Source organism: Belonocnema kinseyi, chromosome 2, assembly GCF_010883055.1.
Source record: "Belonocnema kinseyi isolate 2016_QV_RU_SX_M_011 chromosome 2, B_treatae_v1, whole genome shotgun sequence".
Classification (NCBI taxonomy): domain Eukaryota; kingdom Metazoa; phylum Arthropoda; class Insecta; order Hymenoptera; family Cynipidae; genus Belonocnema; species Belonocnema kinseyi.
In genome coordinates this window covers 62,479,340-62,494,663 of record NC_046658.1, presented here as the reverse complement: position 1 = coordinate 62,494,663, position 15,324 = coordinate 62,479,340, and the positions used below count along the sequence as shown (strand labels likewise).

The following is a 15,324-nucleotide window of genomic DNA, read 5'->3' as shown; positions in this document are numbered from 1 at the left end:
TCATAGGTCTTAAATTTTTTAAACGGATCCACGTTTACCTTTCGAGTCCGGCCGGTAATATCGCGACATATATAGAGGACGCGACACCCGGGTTGTGACACAACTGCATAGCTGGCGCCGCCACACGGCCACCGCCAACACATTGTACATAAGAGTTCCAGGGGGCAGATCCTGACGTGATAGGCCAATTCTGACCCCGGAGTCGGCTTCTGCGTAAAAAATTACTTCGGAAATGACCCTCCACTATCCAACAACAAAACCATGTTGGCCTCTGTTATTAATAAAAAAGAAAATAAATTCGTGCTTGTCTTCTAAAAATATGTTGTTTTTTTTTTATAGAGAGATTGTTGTTTAAAGTACCTAGATTGTTTTCATATCAGTTTAAATTTAATTTTAATTATAATTTATTATTTATCATAAAAAATATCTGTGAATCCTCGGTATGCCTCTTGCAAAGGTTGGGAAAACCCCTATCGAGTACGCGAACAGATTTTTTTTATTGGTAATAACAAGGATATGAATCATGAATGAAATTTAAAAAAACTTGATTACTTTAAATTAAAAAAAGTTCTTATGTTTTGAATTATATGATTTTGTAGTTAGGAATTAAATACTAAAATTATTTTTTTTCAGGTTTTAAAGTTGTAATTAAAATCAGCTGAATAAATATTCCCTAACCATAAAATGACCCTGAAATATTTTATAAGTACCTATTTCATAACTTTCTAAAAATACAAAATACTTTGAAATAAATTGACCCATGGTTTTAGGATGAAAATTCTTTAATCGGAGATAGCAATATAGCATTTTTCATTAAAAAAGATAACATGAATGCCAAGAAAAAAATTCTCCCTTCCAGACTTTTGTCACTTTGTTAATTTTCGTAATTTATAATAAACGTTGTTAAAAATATGATTAACACTTAATATACATATATATATTTTTTATGCTCATAATATTTTGAGTAAGAAATAAAAAAACTGTATGAGGTGTTAAAAACTTACATGATTTAAATCTAGATGATTTAGAGATGATTTTTTAATTTTTTCACAAGATGGTCTAGATCATCGAACTAACTCAAGTAGCTTGTAAGGTACATAATAGATGAAAATTGCAAAATCTAATGCCACAAAAACTTATTTACGCATGATTCTTCAAATGAACTCTTAGATTGATCATATTAACAAAAGCTTTGGGACAAAGGTGACATCGATGAGCGCGAGCCACATGATCTCGCAAATGATCTCTTAATATTTGATCATTTGGAAAAATTTTACTGCAAATATTACATCTGAGCTCCTCTAGGTCCGTTTCTATGTGTGTCTTCATATGGACTTCAATTTCTGGTAGAGTGGAAAATTCCATACTACAAACTGAACAGGCATATCTAACAGACTTCACTTGTCCCACTGGAGGAGCTGGTTTGTTGTTTTCCGTATGGGACTTCATATGATTCCTATTAAAATAGAAGAATAATATATTTTTTTTTAAATTGTAAATCATACTTAAATTTAGCAAATGCAAAGAACCTCACAGAACAATTGCATCAAAACAGGGAATTTTGTAGTCTAAGCCGAATAAAATGAAAATTTTGCTCTAATTGTTATCAAAGCATGAAATTTCGCTTTTAGTTTTAATGTTTTTTTAACAATATTCTCAACATCAGGAAAATGTTTGTACCGGGGTAGCATGAATTTTGGCGAAATAAAAAAAATATGGCAGAAATAAAAAACAATAACGTGGTGGCAGATGTCGATTGAAATGCTGTATTTTTCCCACCAATTAAAATGTTTATAATTTTTTTATTCTGGCGGGGGATTTTACAAAACCATGAAATTTTAATTTTTCCCCGTTTTCTAAAAACTTCTTTTAACATTAAAAAGCTATTTATACAGCGTACCAAAAGTTTTCTCAAAGTTAAAAACAATTTGGTAAAAATGTTGAAAATTAACAAAGTGGCGGCGATTTGTCTAAAGAGGAAAAATTCCTTTTTTTTTAAATACGCGGGATACTAATAAAGTATACATATATTTTTTTCAAAAAATTATTATTTTAATTTTCTGTATCTTTAAATAAGTGTAAGACATCGTTATCACGATTTTTTTAGTGATAATACAATTAGACATAGACACTAGCAGTCGAAAAAATTATTTTCGAATCTAAACACGCACACTAGGCTAAGTTATACCCTTTTAGCCATCAAATTAAAAAAAATTAAAATCAGACAGACTTAGGGAGTTTTGTATTTTTTTAAATTGATTTTTTGTTGTTTCTACTTGCTCAATATCATGAAAATGGATGTATACAATTTTTAATCGTATAAGATTATCGCCTTTTATATTACCTTCACTTGAAATAATTAAATGAATATTTTAAAAACTCACTTTTAGGGAAAATAATACTTTTTTCTGACTTTTTTCACATTTTTCAATAACAAGTAACCTTTTTAAATTTATTTATTGCATTTTGAAATTGATGAACCATATATAAAATTCTTATAGAAAAATATGTAATGTGCATTATTCAGACAACCTAAGCTAGTTTGCTTAGGTTGTTTTTGCAAATGATTTCCGAATTAAAGAAAAGTGGTCAAGGACATTTTTGAAGATCTTTTAAAGAGGAACAACTTTGCCGTGCAATTTTTCTCGTACCTCGCGCATTATTTTAATAAAATGAGAATGTTTTATTTTCAAACAAATTGTCGCCATTTTGATGAATTAGTGGCCAAATTAAAAAGCTTAATGTATTTTTTTACTAATGATTAAAACAAATTTTATTTGTTTGAACAATACTTTTTTTCACATTTTATGGCAAGTTATCGGTGCTCTCATTACGAGATAAACTAAATAGGAAATATAAAGAATCAGTAAAGTCGATTCAATTTGTTTCTAATTGTTGAAACAAACTTTAATCGTTGGAATGTATGAAACTGATAAAAAATGAAGCTGAATTTAAAAAGCAATCAAGTGAATGCCAAACAATTCAAAAATAGGAAAAAATTCATTATACTCAGTAAGTTTGGAATCAGTTTAGAAAAATTAAAGAGAATTTAAACGAATGTATAAATTAATCAGAATCCCGGTCGAACGCCAAATGGATTGCAAAAAATATATGAAAATCTCTTGAAATTTTTGAAATTCTCTAAAAACTCAAGAAAATTTTTTTAAACCCCTAAAACTAATTCAAACCTTTGAAAATCTCTTTAAATTGTTTAAAACTATGGAAAATGCCTTAGAATATTTTAAAACACCCAAAAATACTTTCAAGGCTTTAAAATTCCTTCAAACTACTGAAATTAATTTTTAAAAGTTCTGGGAATTATTGTCAATTTTCCTAAAATATTTCAAATCCTTTAATATTTTTGAAATATCTTGAAACTTTAAAGTTCTTGAAAATGCCCGGGAATCTTTGATCTCCTTTTGTTTAAGAATTCATCCCTTTTCGTTAAAAATTCAACTTTTTGATTGCATATTTATTAATTTTCTCAAAAATTAATTTTTTTCGGAAGAAAATTAATCTTTTTGTTGAAAAATGCATCTTTGAGATTAAAAATTTAGCAACTAGGTTTTAACGTGGAACTACTTTCTTAAAAATCATAAAAAACTTTCTTTCTTTTTCAAAATTTCAACTTTTGGTAGACAATTCTTTCATTTTATTGAAAGTTCGTGGTTTTTTGTAGTAAATTAATATTTTTGTTTGAAAATTTATATCTACTACTTAAAAATTCAACTTTTTGGTTGAGAATTCTTGAATTTTGTGAAAGATCCGTTTTCTTAGGTAAAAATTAATCTTTTTGTTTAAAAATTTAAGGAATTTAAGGTAAATGAGAAGAATTTAATTAAATTCATAAAAAATCAAGGTGAACTAAAAAAATTCAAATAAATTGAAAAGATTTGGAAAAATGAACTGAGAAAAATTCAAGGAGTTTAAAAGAATTTAATGACATACCTTAAAATTCAAGGAGAGATTAAAAGTCTTCACGATTAATTTAATCAAAGCTTTTAAAGATTAAAAAAAAATCAATTGAATTCAATAGAATTGAATAAATTCAGATGAATTCAAGTGAATTAAAAAAAACAAGAGAATTTCAAAGAATTCAGGGTGAATTGCAAAAAATAATTCCATATCTCTTCAAATTTTAAAGACCCTAGTAATTTCTAACCAATAAAGCGATTCATGACTAAAAAAATAATTCAAAAGAATGAAAATGAATTGGAAATATTTTTTTAATAACAAATAATGTAATTTAATTTCAGTAAAATTTGAGTGAATTTAGAGGACTTAAAGGGATATGAAAAAAATTTAAAAATATGAAAAACATTGAATTTATTAAGTTTAGAATGAATTAAGAAAAATTAAAGAGAATTTAAAAGAATTTGAATCGAGCGAATTTATAAGAATTCAAAAGACTTCGATTGACAAATGTCTGCAAATATTCTTGTGAATAAAATCTTTCAAATCCATAAAAATAATAAAATCCTTTAAAATTACTAAAAACCTTAGAAATCCATTAAAAAATTTTTAATTTCTTCAAACTTCCTTAAAATATTTCCTGCTTTGAAATTCATTAAAAGTAATTAAAGAAATAAAGAATTTTTGGGAAACGTTTAAAATTTCCTCAAATATTTCCAATCCTTTGATATCTTTTGAAATTCCGTGAAACTTTTTTAGAGCTCTTGAAAATTCCTGGGATATTTTAAAATGCCCGAAAATATTTTAAATCCTTTGAAATCCGAATAAATTACTGAAATCAATTAAAAACCCCCTTGCAAAGTTTTTAAATAGCCTAAAATGTTTCAAACCATTTAAAATTTTCTGAAATTCCTAGAAATTTTCAAACCTCTTGAAAATTCCAACGAATTAAAAAAAATGAACTTACAATATTTCAAATAGTTTGATCAGTTTATTAACTAATCCTCAGGATCAATTAAATAAGAACAAGAATTCCGGGAGAAATCCCCAAAATATCTAGCAAAATGTTTTAAAATAGCTTAACACCTAATAGTTCGTGTAAAATTGTTAGATATCTTCCGAAACTTAAAAAAATTATTTATCTTTGAATGTTTCAAACGCTTGGACATTCCTTAGAAGTTTTAAAATACCCTAATATATTAAAAATGTCTTCAAATTATTTAAATCTATAAAAAAATTACTCAGACTAATCGTGACTATATAACAGCCCTAATTATTTTTTGCAGTTACTTCTTGCAGAAATTCCCTGATTTTGACTATTTATTGTCTGCAAAATACTTGACTCTAGGAAGCTTTGATCTTATTATAAATTGGTTTAAAGTTCAATTCTGGATATGTGAGCCTGTTTTGATAGAATTCAGGGTGGTCGTTTTAATCAAAGTAAAAAATTCACGGTCATTTTCCGACTTTTTCCCGGTTCGCAAACATTTTTTACGGTCAACGAAATTTCAAAAATCGAACAATAAATCTAAAAATTGTTCCTTTCGAAGTAATAAAAACTGAATTGCAAATGACAGCACTCAAATTAAAAGCTTTGAATTTAAAACTTTAAAAATTGAAGTTTAAAAGTTGTTTCATTTAACAATTATGTATTCAAATTCTGAATAATTTATACGTGTGAAACGGAAGCTACCAACACTTTTCAACTGAACGATTTAAAATAAAATGCAGTTAAACTGCCAAATTCAAATTTTTTATGAATTGTTGAGTTCAAAGATTCAGATTCAGTTCCAAAAATATAAATCCACGTTATCATTTTTAATTCTCTAAATTCTTTGCCTTTCCTTGTTCCAATTCATAATTGAATATTCGATCTAACATACCTCGTTTCAACACACAATAACAATTTTGTTTGAAACAATTAAATTTAAAAATGGAAAATTCCTAGTTCAAACCAAGAATTTTAATTCTTTAAGAAAATTAATATCAACTCGGAAATAAAATCCTCTTGAAAAAATGCCTGTTCAAATGAAGAATTTTAATTCTTTTCGAAAATTCTCCATTTCAACTAAGAATTCGAATTTTTTTCTAAAATTCCCTGTTCAAAAATTTTTAAATATCCAGTCTCAACGTAGAATTAGAATTCATTCTTTTAACGAATTCTCTGCTCCAGCTCGGAATTGATTTAAATTGTTTAATTCCCTGTTCCAAAGCAAAATAATTTTTTTTAGATAAATACCAGTTTCAACTCAGAATTGGTTAAAATTTGAAAATGCCCCGCTTCAACTCAAATTAGAATTCTTTGGAAAAAGATCCTGTTCCAATTCAGAATTTTATTCCTTTTCGAAAATTTCCACTAACAGCTCGGGAGTTGTGAAAATTTAAAAATTCCAGGTTCTAAGTCAGAATTATTATTATTATTCTGGATAAATTGCAGTTCAAACTATAAAATTGTAAAAACAATGAAAATTCTTTGTTTAAATTTAAAGTTAAATTATTTTAATTTAAAAAATTCTTCAAATGATTCGAAATTTTATTTCAAAATCTTGAAACATCTATATGTCATTTTAAAACTTTAAAATTATTTTTTTTTAATTCGGCCAATTAATGAAATTTTCCTAAAATCTTTCACATTCATGTTTGAAAATTTGGTAAATCTTTATCAATCTTTTTAAATATTCTCTTGAAATTAGTTTATTAAAATAAACAATCATTTTCAATTTTCTTAGGAAATGTTTTTTCTTCTTCTGAAGCCTCTCAAATTCCTAAAAAAGCTTCTAAAGTTTTTTACGGTATCTGCCAAAATCTATATTATTTAGTCGGATTTCGTCGGTTCAAGTAGACACTTCGTTTAAATTATTTGAAATCATTTAAAATTTTTAAGTAATTTTGAATTTTTCAAATCTTAAGATATTTTTTCAACTTACTCGAATTTTTTCTAAGAATAATAGATGCTTAATTGTTATTTATACATCAAAATTCAACAATTTGAATTACAAATTAAATTTGGTTAAGCAGATCAATTAAAAATGTTACGTTGAATGTTTAGTTTTTTTGTTGTTAGTTTTCAATATTTAATTTATAATTACTGATTTTAAATGAATAGTCAGATATTTATAAATATTAAGTAACTGCTCTTTTTTTAATTGAAAAATTCCAAATTGCATGGTTTCAAAATGGAATATTTTAGATGTTGGAAATTTAATAAACACCTTTAATTATAAATATATTATTTTGAAGTTACAATATTTTAAAATGTTTAATAGTTTATAAAGTTTCAATAGGCCATTTACCTTTGTTTGACTAAAAAGACTTTCCAATTGAAACTGTTAAATTTTTTACGTTAAAATCTGGATATTCTAAAATTTTGAACTGATTCCGAAACTTCTTCTACAATCATGATTTACTTTTTAAATCTTAAAGTACAATTAAATTTCAAAAATCATTAATTCATTTATATTCACAGTGGATCAACCAAAATGCATTTTATTAAAAATCATCGATTTTAAACGTTTCTAATTTTTAATTGTGCAAGTCTTTAAAACTGCATTTTAAAATTCTTTTAATTGAAATTTACACTTAAAAATTAAAAATCTAAAATGGATAATTTTAAAGTGAAAGATTGTTGAATTATGCACTTTAAACTGAATGATATCATAATTTAAAAAGAGCACAATTGAACTAATTATTTAAAAAAACGGTTAAAATCACATTAAGAGTTATTTATTTTCTCTAAAAATTTCTAAAATTTCCAGTTAAATAATAAATTCATGGTCATTTCTCGGGAAAGACAGCAAGCAAAAATACAAAACTAAAAATTAGGGTAAAAAAGACGTAGTCTGCAATTGATCTGTCTAGAAAAAAGTAAATACCTGAAGTATTCTTCGTCCTTAAATATCAAATTACAAAGCTCGCATCTAATATCAGCAGCAGTTTTCGGCAAGCTTCTTTGCTTTTTCCTGTCAGTTCCGATTCCATGGGCTTGCGAAATGTGGTTTCGTGCGTTCTGTTTTGTATCGAATACTGAGTTACAAAGATGGCATTGGAAAGGTGTACTAGGATTCATATAATTATGCAGTCTCATATGTTTTTCATATTCAATTTTAATTTCGAATACGCCATCACAAATATCACATACTAGATTTTCAGAAATTGGAGGACCAATCGGCTGGCTCTCTGTATTATTTACTGCGTTCATTGGTTGTGGAATGTAGATATTGTTGCATTTTCCGCATCTAAAAGCTGGACTACTATTAAAAATAACATTCTGGAGTTCACAACCGGCTTTACATACAGACAGCATTGCAGGGGGTTTGATCAGCTTTTCAAGCTGTTGGATCACATCAGTTTTCAAGATGCTTTGTCCAAATTGTTGCTGGACTGGTCTGATCTGAGTGTTAATTGGCCGATTTTGGCTAGGGTTCTTGAGATGGTTTTTACTTGATTCATCGAGATTACTCTGACTTGATTTGGTAATAGTGTTTTCGCTTGACTCATTGACTTTTTTGTGGCCTGAATTTCCGAGGTCGTTTTGATCCGACTCTTGGAGATTCGTACCTGTTTTCTCGGGACTGGACGGATCTAATTCGATTATACTGTCATCAGATTCAGCAAATCTATCCTGATCTGGTACCCTGAGATCGTCTTGAATTGAATCATTGAAACTTGCTTGCAAAGCTGCAGCACATTTCTCTAGAGCCATGTCAATATCCTTAGATTTCTTTTTTAAACGGGAGGAAAGTAAGAGCTTTTTCGACTTTGGTCCAGGCTTAGAACGGATTTTATCGATTTGTATTATTAACCGATATGAACCGTGATATACTTTTTCTGTCGGTTTTGCACCCGGCGAGAAAAGATTACCTAACCTTTGAGGTTGTAGACTTGAAGGCTTTTCCAGTCCAGCTTTAGTCTAAAAGTTAGTTATGTCGAGTTAAAACAAACTGATTGTATATTCACAATGACATTTTGATATCTTGTAAAATATGGAATTATAACTTACAGAGAGGGGAGTTGACGTGAAAATGTTTTCACTTTGTGACGTAAACATTTCTTCATTTTTATCATTGTTATTATCATTATTTTCTAATTTAAATCTTTTTGCATTTTTATTTGCAATGGGAGATATTTTTTCTCTCTTTCGCTTCTTTGCAAAGTCTAAAATTTTGATTAAAAATATAAATAACTTGTTGAATACCTTGAATACCTAAAATTTTCTGAATGTCTTTGAAAATATGACGTTAACGATAACCTAATACAAATTACAGCTAGAATTATAATGATTATAATAGAAAAATAATAATTTTACATGAAAATAATGTTTTTGAAGTCCGTAACTCCTGATCTTCGAGGCAAAACACAAAGTTTTATAGGTTATGTCAGTGAATCAACATCAGCCAAATTTTAATACCACAAAGCAATATTTGCATTAACTTACCAAAAAGAGTTGGAACAGCTTTAGGTTTTAGTTGCATATTTGGTGTAAAATTACTCTTTTCAAAATGTAGTTCGCACAAACGGAATAATTCTTTATGCTTTACATTATTGGCGCGTATTGACTTGCAATTATTTCGCCATTGCTGTTTTAGTCTGTAAACAAATAATTGTATACATAGATTTAAATATTGACTAAGAAATGTTATTGTTTTTTTAATTAGTTCACAAATAAATATTTGTAATTACTTCGCATCATTTGGGAAAGGATAAAATTTGATACTTCGACCATCAACTTTAGTTGTATGATTCGAAAGGCAAGTAGCAGCACAGCAAACAAGAGACATCATTCATAGAATTGTACATCAACAAATCACTTTGCTTATTAATATTTCTCGAATTATTATTCGTCAGGAAACTTAAAAATTTAAACACTGAAATGAGAGAAAGGGCGGTAAAGCGTAAAGGTTATCTTTTGAGACTTGAGAACTATCAGAACTATCCATAATCAATACTCTTTATCCTCTTTACCCAGTTGGAAATATATTGCAGCGCCATCTCGTGGTCTTGAGATACAAGCAATTTTGCTTGACATAAGTGAAGATTTGGTGCAGATTTCCGTCAGTTGGTAATACTAGGTAAGATTTAAACCACTTTATTACCAGCATCCTTGGACATAGGAAACACGGGACTACGCATGCCATCCTAACTTGGGTGAGCGAGGTTGAATCCACGGGAGGGCGGAGAATTCCATGAGTTTGGAGAGCCGCTATCTTACGATGTGCCATTGGATTATGCGCACGAGCATTTTTGCCGACAAACTGTGCATGAAAATATAAATATGTGGGCGCTGCCATGTTTGTCGCGGGACATCAAAAGGTGGCGGACCTCCCCCCTCATTGCATCACCCCCGCAATGGCATGTCTAGTCCCTTTTTTCCTATGTTCATGCCAGCATCGAATGATTTTAAGAATTTTAAGGGCATGTGACACAGCCAAATACCTATATTACCGACCTCACTTTATCAGTTCACTGAATATTTTTTTGAACTTAAGAACTTTCTTTTGTAAATAAAATATCGAGCTTAAACTTTGGAAAATGTATTCGAGAGCAATCAAGTACGTTTAGGTACTGCATTTTGGTAGAAACTTCACTGAAAATTATTTCATCTTTTTTCTGAACCTCGACATTTTTTGAACGTTTGAACTTTTTTTATACGTAAAATACCGGTCTCAAACTTTGCAAAATGCAAGAGCCGAAAGAAGACTACGTTTAAGTACAAAGCTTAATAATAAAAGATGTAAAAAAAAATATTTCAACTATCAATTCCATCGGCATCTGCCGGTAACGTTGTACACGAAAATACAAACCCTCTAGAGCCTCGTCTAGTGACCGCCAGGGTTCGTATTTTCGTGTACAACGTTACTGGCTGATGCCGATGGAACTGATAGTTGAAATTTTTTTTACACCCTTTATTATTAAGCTTTGTACTTAAACGTAGTTTTCTTTCGGCTCTTGCACTTTTCAAAGTTTGAGACCGACATTTTATGTATGACAAAAGTTCGAAAGTTCAAAAAAATGTCGAGGTTCAGAAAAAAGATGAAAAAATGTTCAGTGAAGTTCCTACCAAAATGCAGTACCTAAACGTACTTTATTGTACTCTAATGCATTTTCCGAATTTTCAGCTAGATATTTTATTTATAAAAAAATGTCTTAGGTTAAAATAATATTCAGTGAAATGTTAAAGTGAGATCAGTAATATACGTATTTGGCTGTGTCACATGTCCTTAATACAGTTGAGAGTTTCGACAATGAAGGCATGTTACACTTTTCGATTCGATTTCTACTTTATCGATCTTTTTTCCGCCAAATAAGATAATTATCATAATTATTGAGCTGACAGTTTGGAAAAATAAAGAAAAGAGTCTAAGCAACAGTCATGTACCTATAAATTTTCCAAAAAATCAAATAAAAATTTCCTAAATTTGTTGTTGTAATTGTAAAAATGTATTACATAGTACAAAAACGTTCGTTAGTTCCTTTCCTTTATTTTCCCAAACTTTCAGCTCGATATCTCATTTTGTGTGGAATTGGTATGATATAGAAAGATGTTGGTAAAGTAGGAATCGGAGTAGTAGGGTATCAAAAACATTTTTTTATATGGAGGGTAATGACTCCCCCCCCCCCATTTCACTATAAATCCGTAAAAATACAAATGTTTTAAAAATACAATTTTTGGGGTTTCCCAGGTAGATTGCATGGGAAAAAATCACTGTTTGGGTTTTTTGAGAACATATGTTCATTTTGTTTAAAGTTTCAGTTTCAGTTTGTTTAAATAAGTGAAAATTAATTAACGAATGCTAAGAACTATTCCATTATACCAATAGTAATAATTTGTAGAAAAAAAACGAGAAAAAAGTGTTCACAAGTCGGATTTTATGAAAAATGTATACATTTTTGGTTTTATGGGTAGTTTTCAAAGACCCGTGGAGTGTGTTAGGGATGTAAGAGTCAAATGTCTGATACATGCAATTTTTCGTTGAATAATTTTCCGCAAACCTCTATACTTTTCCATGAGATTTTCTCAAACCATCACGAATTATTTCAAAAACTTCATAAAGTAATCCTTCCCCATGCAGTTTACATGAGAATCTTCAAGTCTAATTCGGTACCTGTTTAAATCAAAATTAAAAAAAAAAGAAATTTATTTTTTCGGATTTGGATCATCCTCATGCATAGTTTTTTAATATGGCATTCTAAAGTAGTCTAATGGTACATCTGCGAAAAATCGACTTTTGAATTTTTGGAGATCTATCCCCTCCAATTTGTTCTTTTACTGGAAAAAAGAAATACCCTAATTTTTTTCTTCAAATCATTGACTATTAACCCATGTCCCCAGGCTTTTGAAATTAACATCAACATTTTCAAAGAATAATTTCCAACAAATAACGTTTAATTTACCCCCCCCCCCCCCCCCCCCCCCCCCCCCTTCTGCTGTGCCCGGAAAATGCTAAAAAAATGTAAAATAGCAGTTTTATGTCAAATTCATGATGAAGATGGTATTTTTTGGATTTATTCGAAATTAATTATTTTTATTTGATAAGTGGCAAGTTTCAAAGTATTTTTTAATTTATTTTTAATAGTTTAAACAATTATTATATGTTTGATAATATTTTATTCGTCTCGAAATCGTAAAAACTTATTATTTTTCGAGATAAGTAATACATTTGGTGAATTTCAAGAATAATATTTTATGTTTAAGATGTTTGGTAATTATTTTAACAATTTTCATTTGTTTGAACCATTTTTCCCGTGTAAATCGTAAAAAGTTATTACTTTCGTGAAGTAGTGACACAATGAACTAAGCTTGAGGGTGATATATTGTTTTAGCGATATTTGACAAGTATTTTAGGAATTTTATTTTGTTAGACCAATTTTTTCTCTGCATATTTTGATAAGTTACTAAATTGTCATTTGCTAAAACAATATTTTTCTCATGTAAGTCTTAAAAAGGTACTATTTTATCAAATTAATAATGCAGTTAGTCAATTGCAAGAGTGATATTTATTGTGGAAGACAGTTTTGAAATTATTTGAATAATTAATAATTAACCACTTGCGCCGTATCATAGGAAAGATGGAGAAGATTCTTGTTTTTTTTTTAATCGCTTATACTATGTCGTTTATCATTGATTATTTTCTTATTTTATAGCTCATACTCTAATTGTTTAAACAATAATAATTTGTTTAAACTAGAATTTAAGACTGTTGGAACGGTGCGCACAAAAATGGCGAAATCCATGAGACACTCAAAACTTACCAGCGGTCAATGATAATTCGGTTTTAAGTTTTTAAAAATGCACTCAGAATATTTTCCCGTCACCGAAAGGGGTTCCATGGTTGTGGGATATGCGCTTGCTCTCTGATTTTTCGAAACAAATCGCGTAAAAGCTAAAAAATGAGAGTAAAGTGGTTGACAAAAATAAACGAATGGAGACCAAAGCGACTGACAACTGTTTGGCGCTGATCGATCAACGTTACTTGATCGTACTACCAAGCAGATGTACTGTCGGTAAAGCTGCTTCACTTGGCGGGAATTTTAAATTCGAATAAAAATGCGATTTGTGTTCTTTATATTGTAATTGTTTCTTGACAGGTCTTACTTGGCTTCGGAATGTGAAAACTGTGAAAAGTGATAGAAGGATGCCGCCGTGAACTATCTGATAGTAATTGATAATAATTTTTCAAGTTAAAAAATATATTATTTATTGATTTATTTACATATATTGTTGTGTTGTTACGTGCAAAACACATATGGAAATAGCGCATTACGTAGAATCGTGTGAATGAGGTAAGTATTATAGAGCCTACTCTCGTTTTACAGAACACTAATATTAATCGCATAAATTTCTTATTGAAATAATTAAACTAATTGCATTATTTTTTTAGCTTTTACGCGATTTGTTTCGAAAAATCATACAGCAAGTGCATATCCCACAACCATGGAACCCCTTTCGGTAACGGGAAAATATTCTGAGTGCATTTTTAAAAGCTCAAAACCGAATTATCATTGATCGCTGGCAAGTTTTGAGTGTCTCATGGATTTCGACATTTTTATGCGCACCGTTCCAACAGCCTTAATTAATTTAAAAATAATAAAAACCTTCACGATTCACAGGACAAAAAAATTGTTTAAACTATTGCCAAATATCCTTAAAAAATATTACTTTTAATATTTTATAACTGGGAACTTATCGAATATAAATCATTCATTTACAAGAAATTTCAAAAAATACCGTCTTTAACCAAAATTGTACATGTCTAGAATGGTTATTTTGTAATTTTTTGGGCATTTTCCAGGCGCAATACAAAGGGGTTCGAGCGTCAAACTTAAAAGTTATTGCGTGGGAATTGTTTCTCGAACATTCCTTAAACGCTGATATATGGGGGCACGAGTTGATGTTGACAGATTTGAAAAAAACGAGGAATTTCTTTTTCCGAAAATCAAACAAATTGAAACGGGAAATGTAGAATGAAATTTAGATTAAAGTAAGGTATATATTATATGAATGAAGGCAGTTTTGGGATAGTTCCTTTCTCACTTTTTTTATTGAATTTCAATACCCTGCAAAAACTGCTCACTTATACCAATTTTTCTCTTCAAAAATATTTTTTCAATCCGACAATATCTTATGTTAATTCTTTGGATTTAAATAGTCCAATTTTTCTAATTAAAAAAAATTTATTTTGGTTCAAAAATTCTGTGAAATTTTTAATATGTACGGTTATTACTAGCGAACAGTAATATCAAATTATAAAGTAAACTTTTTTGCTCAATTTAGAATCTTATGAAAATGTGTACACAATTTTTTTTTATTAGTGAAATACAGATTTTGGTAAAAGTTGAATATATCGAACATGAAATGTCTTCAGCAGGGATATTGGAATTTATTTTGGATTGTCTTCGCGATAAGGAAACATCCAAGACACTACTTCTTCTTTTCCAAGCTGAAGAAATTTCAGGTTCGACATATTCAACTTTTTCCGAAAAAACGTGTCTTTAACTCATTCAGATAAAAAAGAAAGAAAGCTGCAAGTTTTTATTCTTGCAAAAAATTGAAAATTCGATTTATAATTGCTGTGGAAAGTCGATTTCAAAAACCCATTTAATTTGAATGCGAAAATTCCCTATCTTGTTTCTTAGGATTAGCTAACATTTTTACATCAAATTTTTTTTGGCCCTTTTTGAGAGACTCAATACCTCGAGGGCATGATTTTATTTTTAAGCTGAGAATTACATTTTTACATGGCTTTTACATTTATTTTCTGGAACTTTAATTACTTTTTAAATCAAACTTCACTTTTGATCGGGAGTTGGCTTTTCTTTAATTTTTAAATCATATTTTTAAATATACAGAATCTTTTGTCATTCTTTTAAATTTTTTTTTATTTTGTTGGATATTTAGTTCTGTACAGTTATTCT

General features: G+C 28.9%; 1 protein-coding gene across 1 annotated transcript; it reads right to left on the bottom strand.

The window, feature by feature from the left end:
• Window positions 1-801: 801 nt before the first annotated feature.
• Window positions 802-9,847, bottom strand: LOC117168240 (protein suppressor of hairy wing-like). Its single transcript, XM_033353730.1, has 5 exons — window positions 9,592-9,847; window positions 9,347-9,498; window positions 8,912-9,066; window positions 7,785-8,821; window positions 802-1,456 (listed from the first exon to the last, which is right to left on the bottom strand). Exons 1-5 carry the CDS (start codon window positions 9,690-9,692, stop codon window positions 1,141-1,143), a joined length of 1,761 nt encoding a protein of 586 aa, XP_033209621.1. The 5' UTR covers window positions 9,693-9,847; the 3' UTR covers window positions 802-1,140.
• Between the last annotated feature and the right edge of the window lie 5,477 nt (window positions 9,848-15,324).

What these genes read in the sequence shown, in the direction of transcription:
- LOC117168240 (XM_033353730.1), bottom strand. Translation starts at nt 9,692, where the DNA reads ATGATGTCTCTTGTTTGCTGTGCTGCTACTTGCCTTTCGAATCATACA. An exon ending in CCTTTCCCAAATGATGCGAA is followed by an intron (nt 9,499 to 9,591) that starts GTAATTACAAAT and finishes ATTTGTTTACAG; the next exon opens with ACTAAAACAGCAATGGCGAA. An exon ending in TCACGTCAACTCCCCTCTCT is followed by an intron (nt 8,822 to 8,911) that starts GTAAGTTATAAT and finishes ACTAACTTTTAG; the next exon opens with ACTAAAGCTGGACTGGAAAA.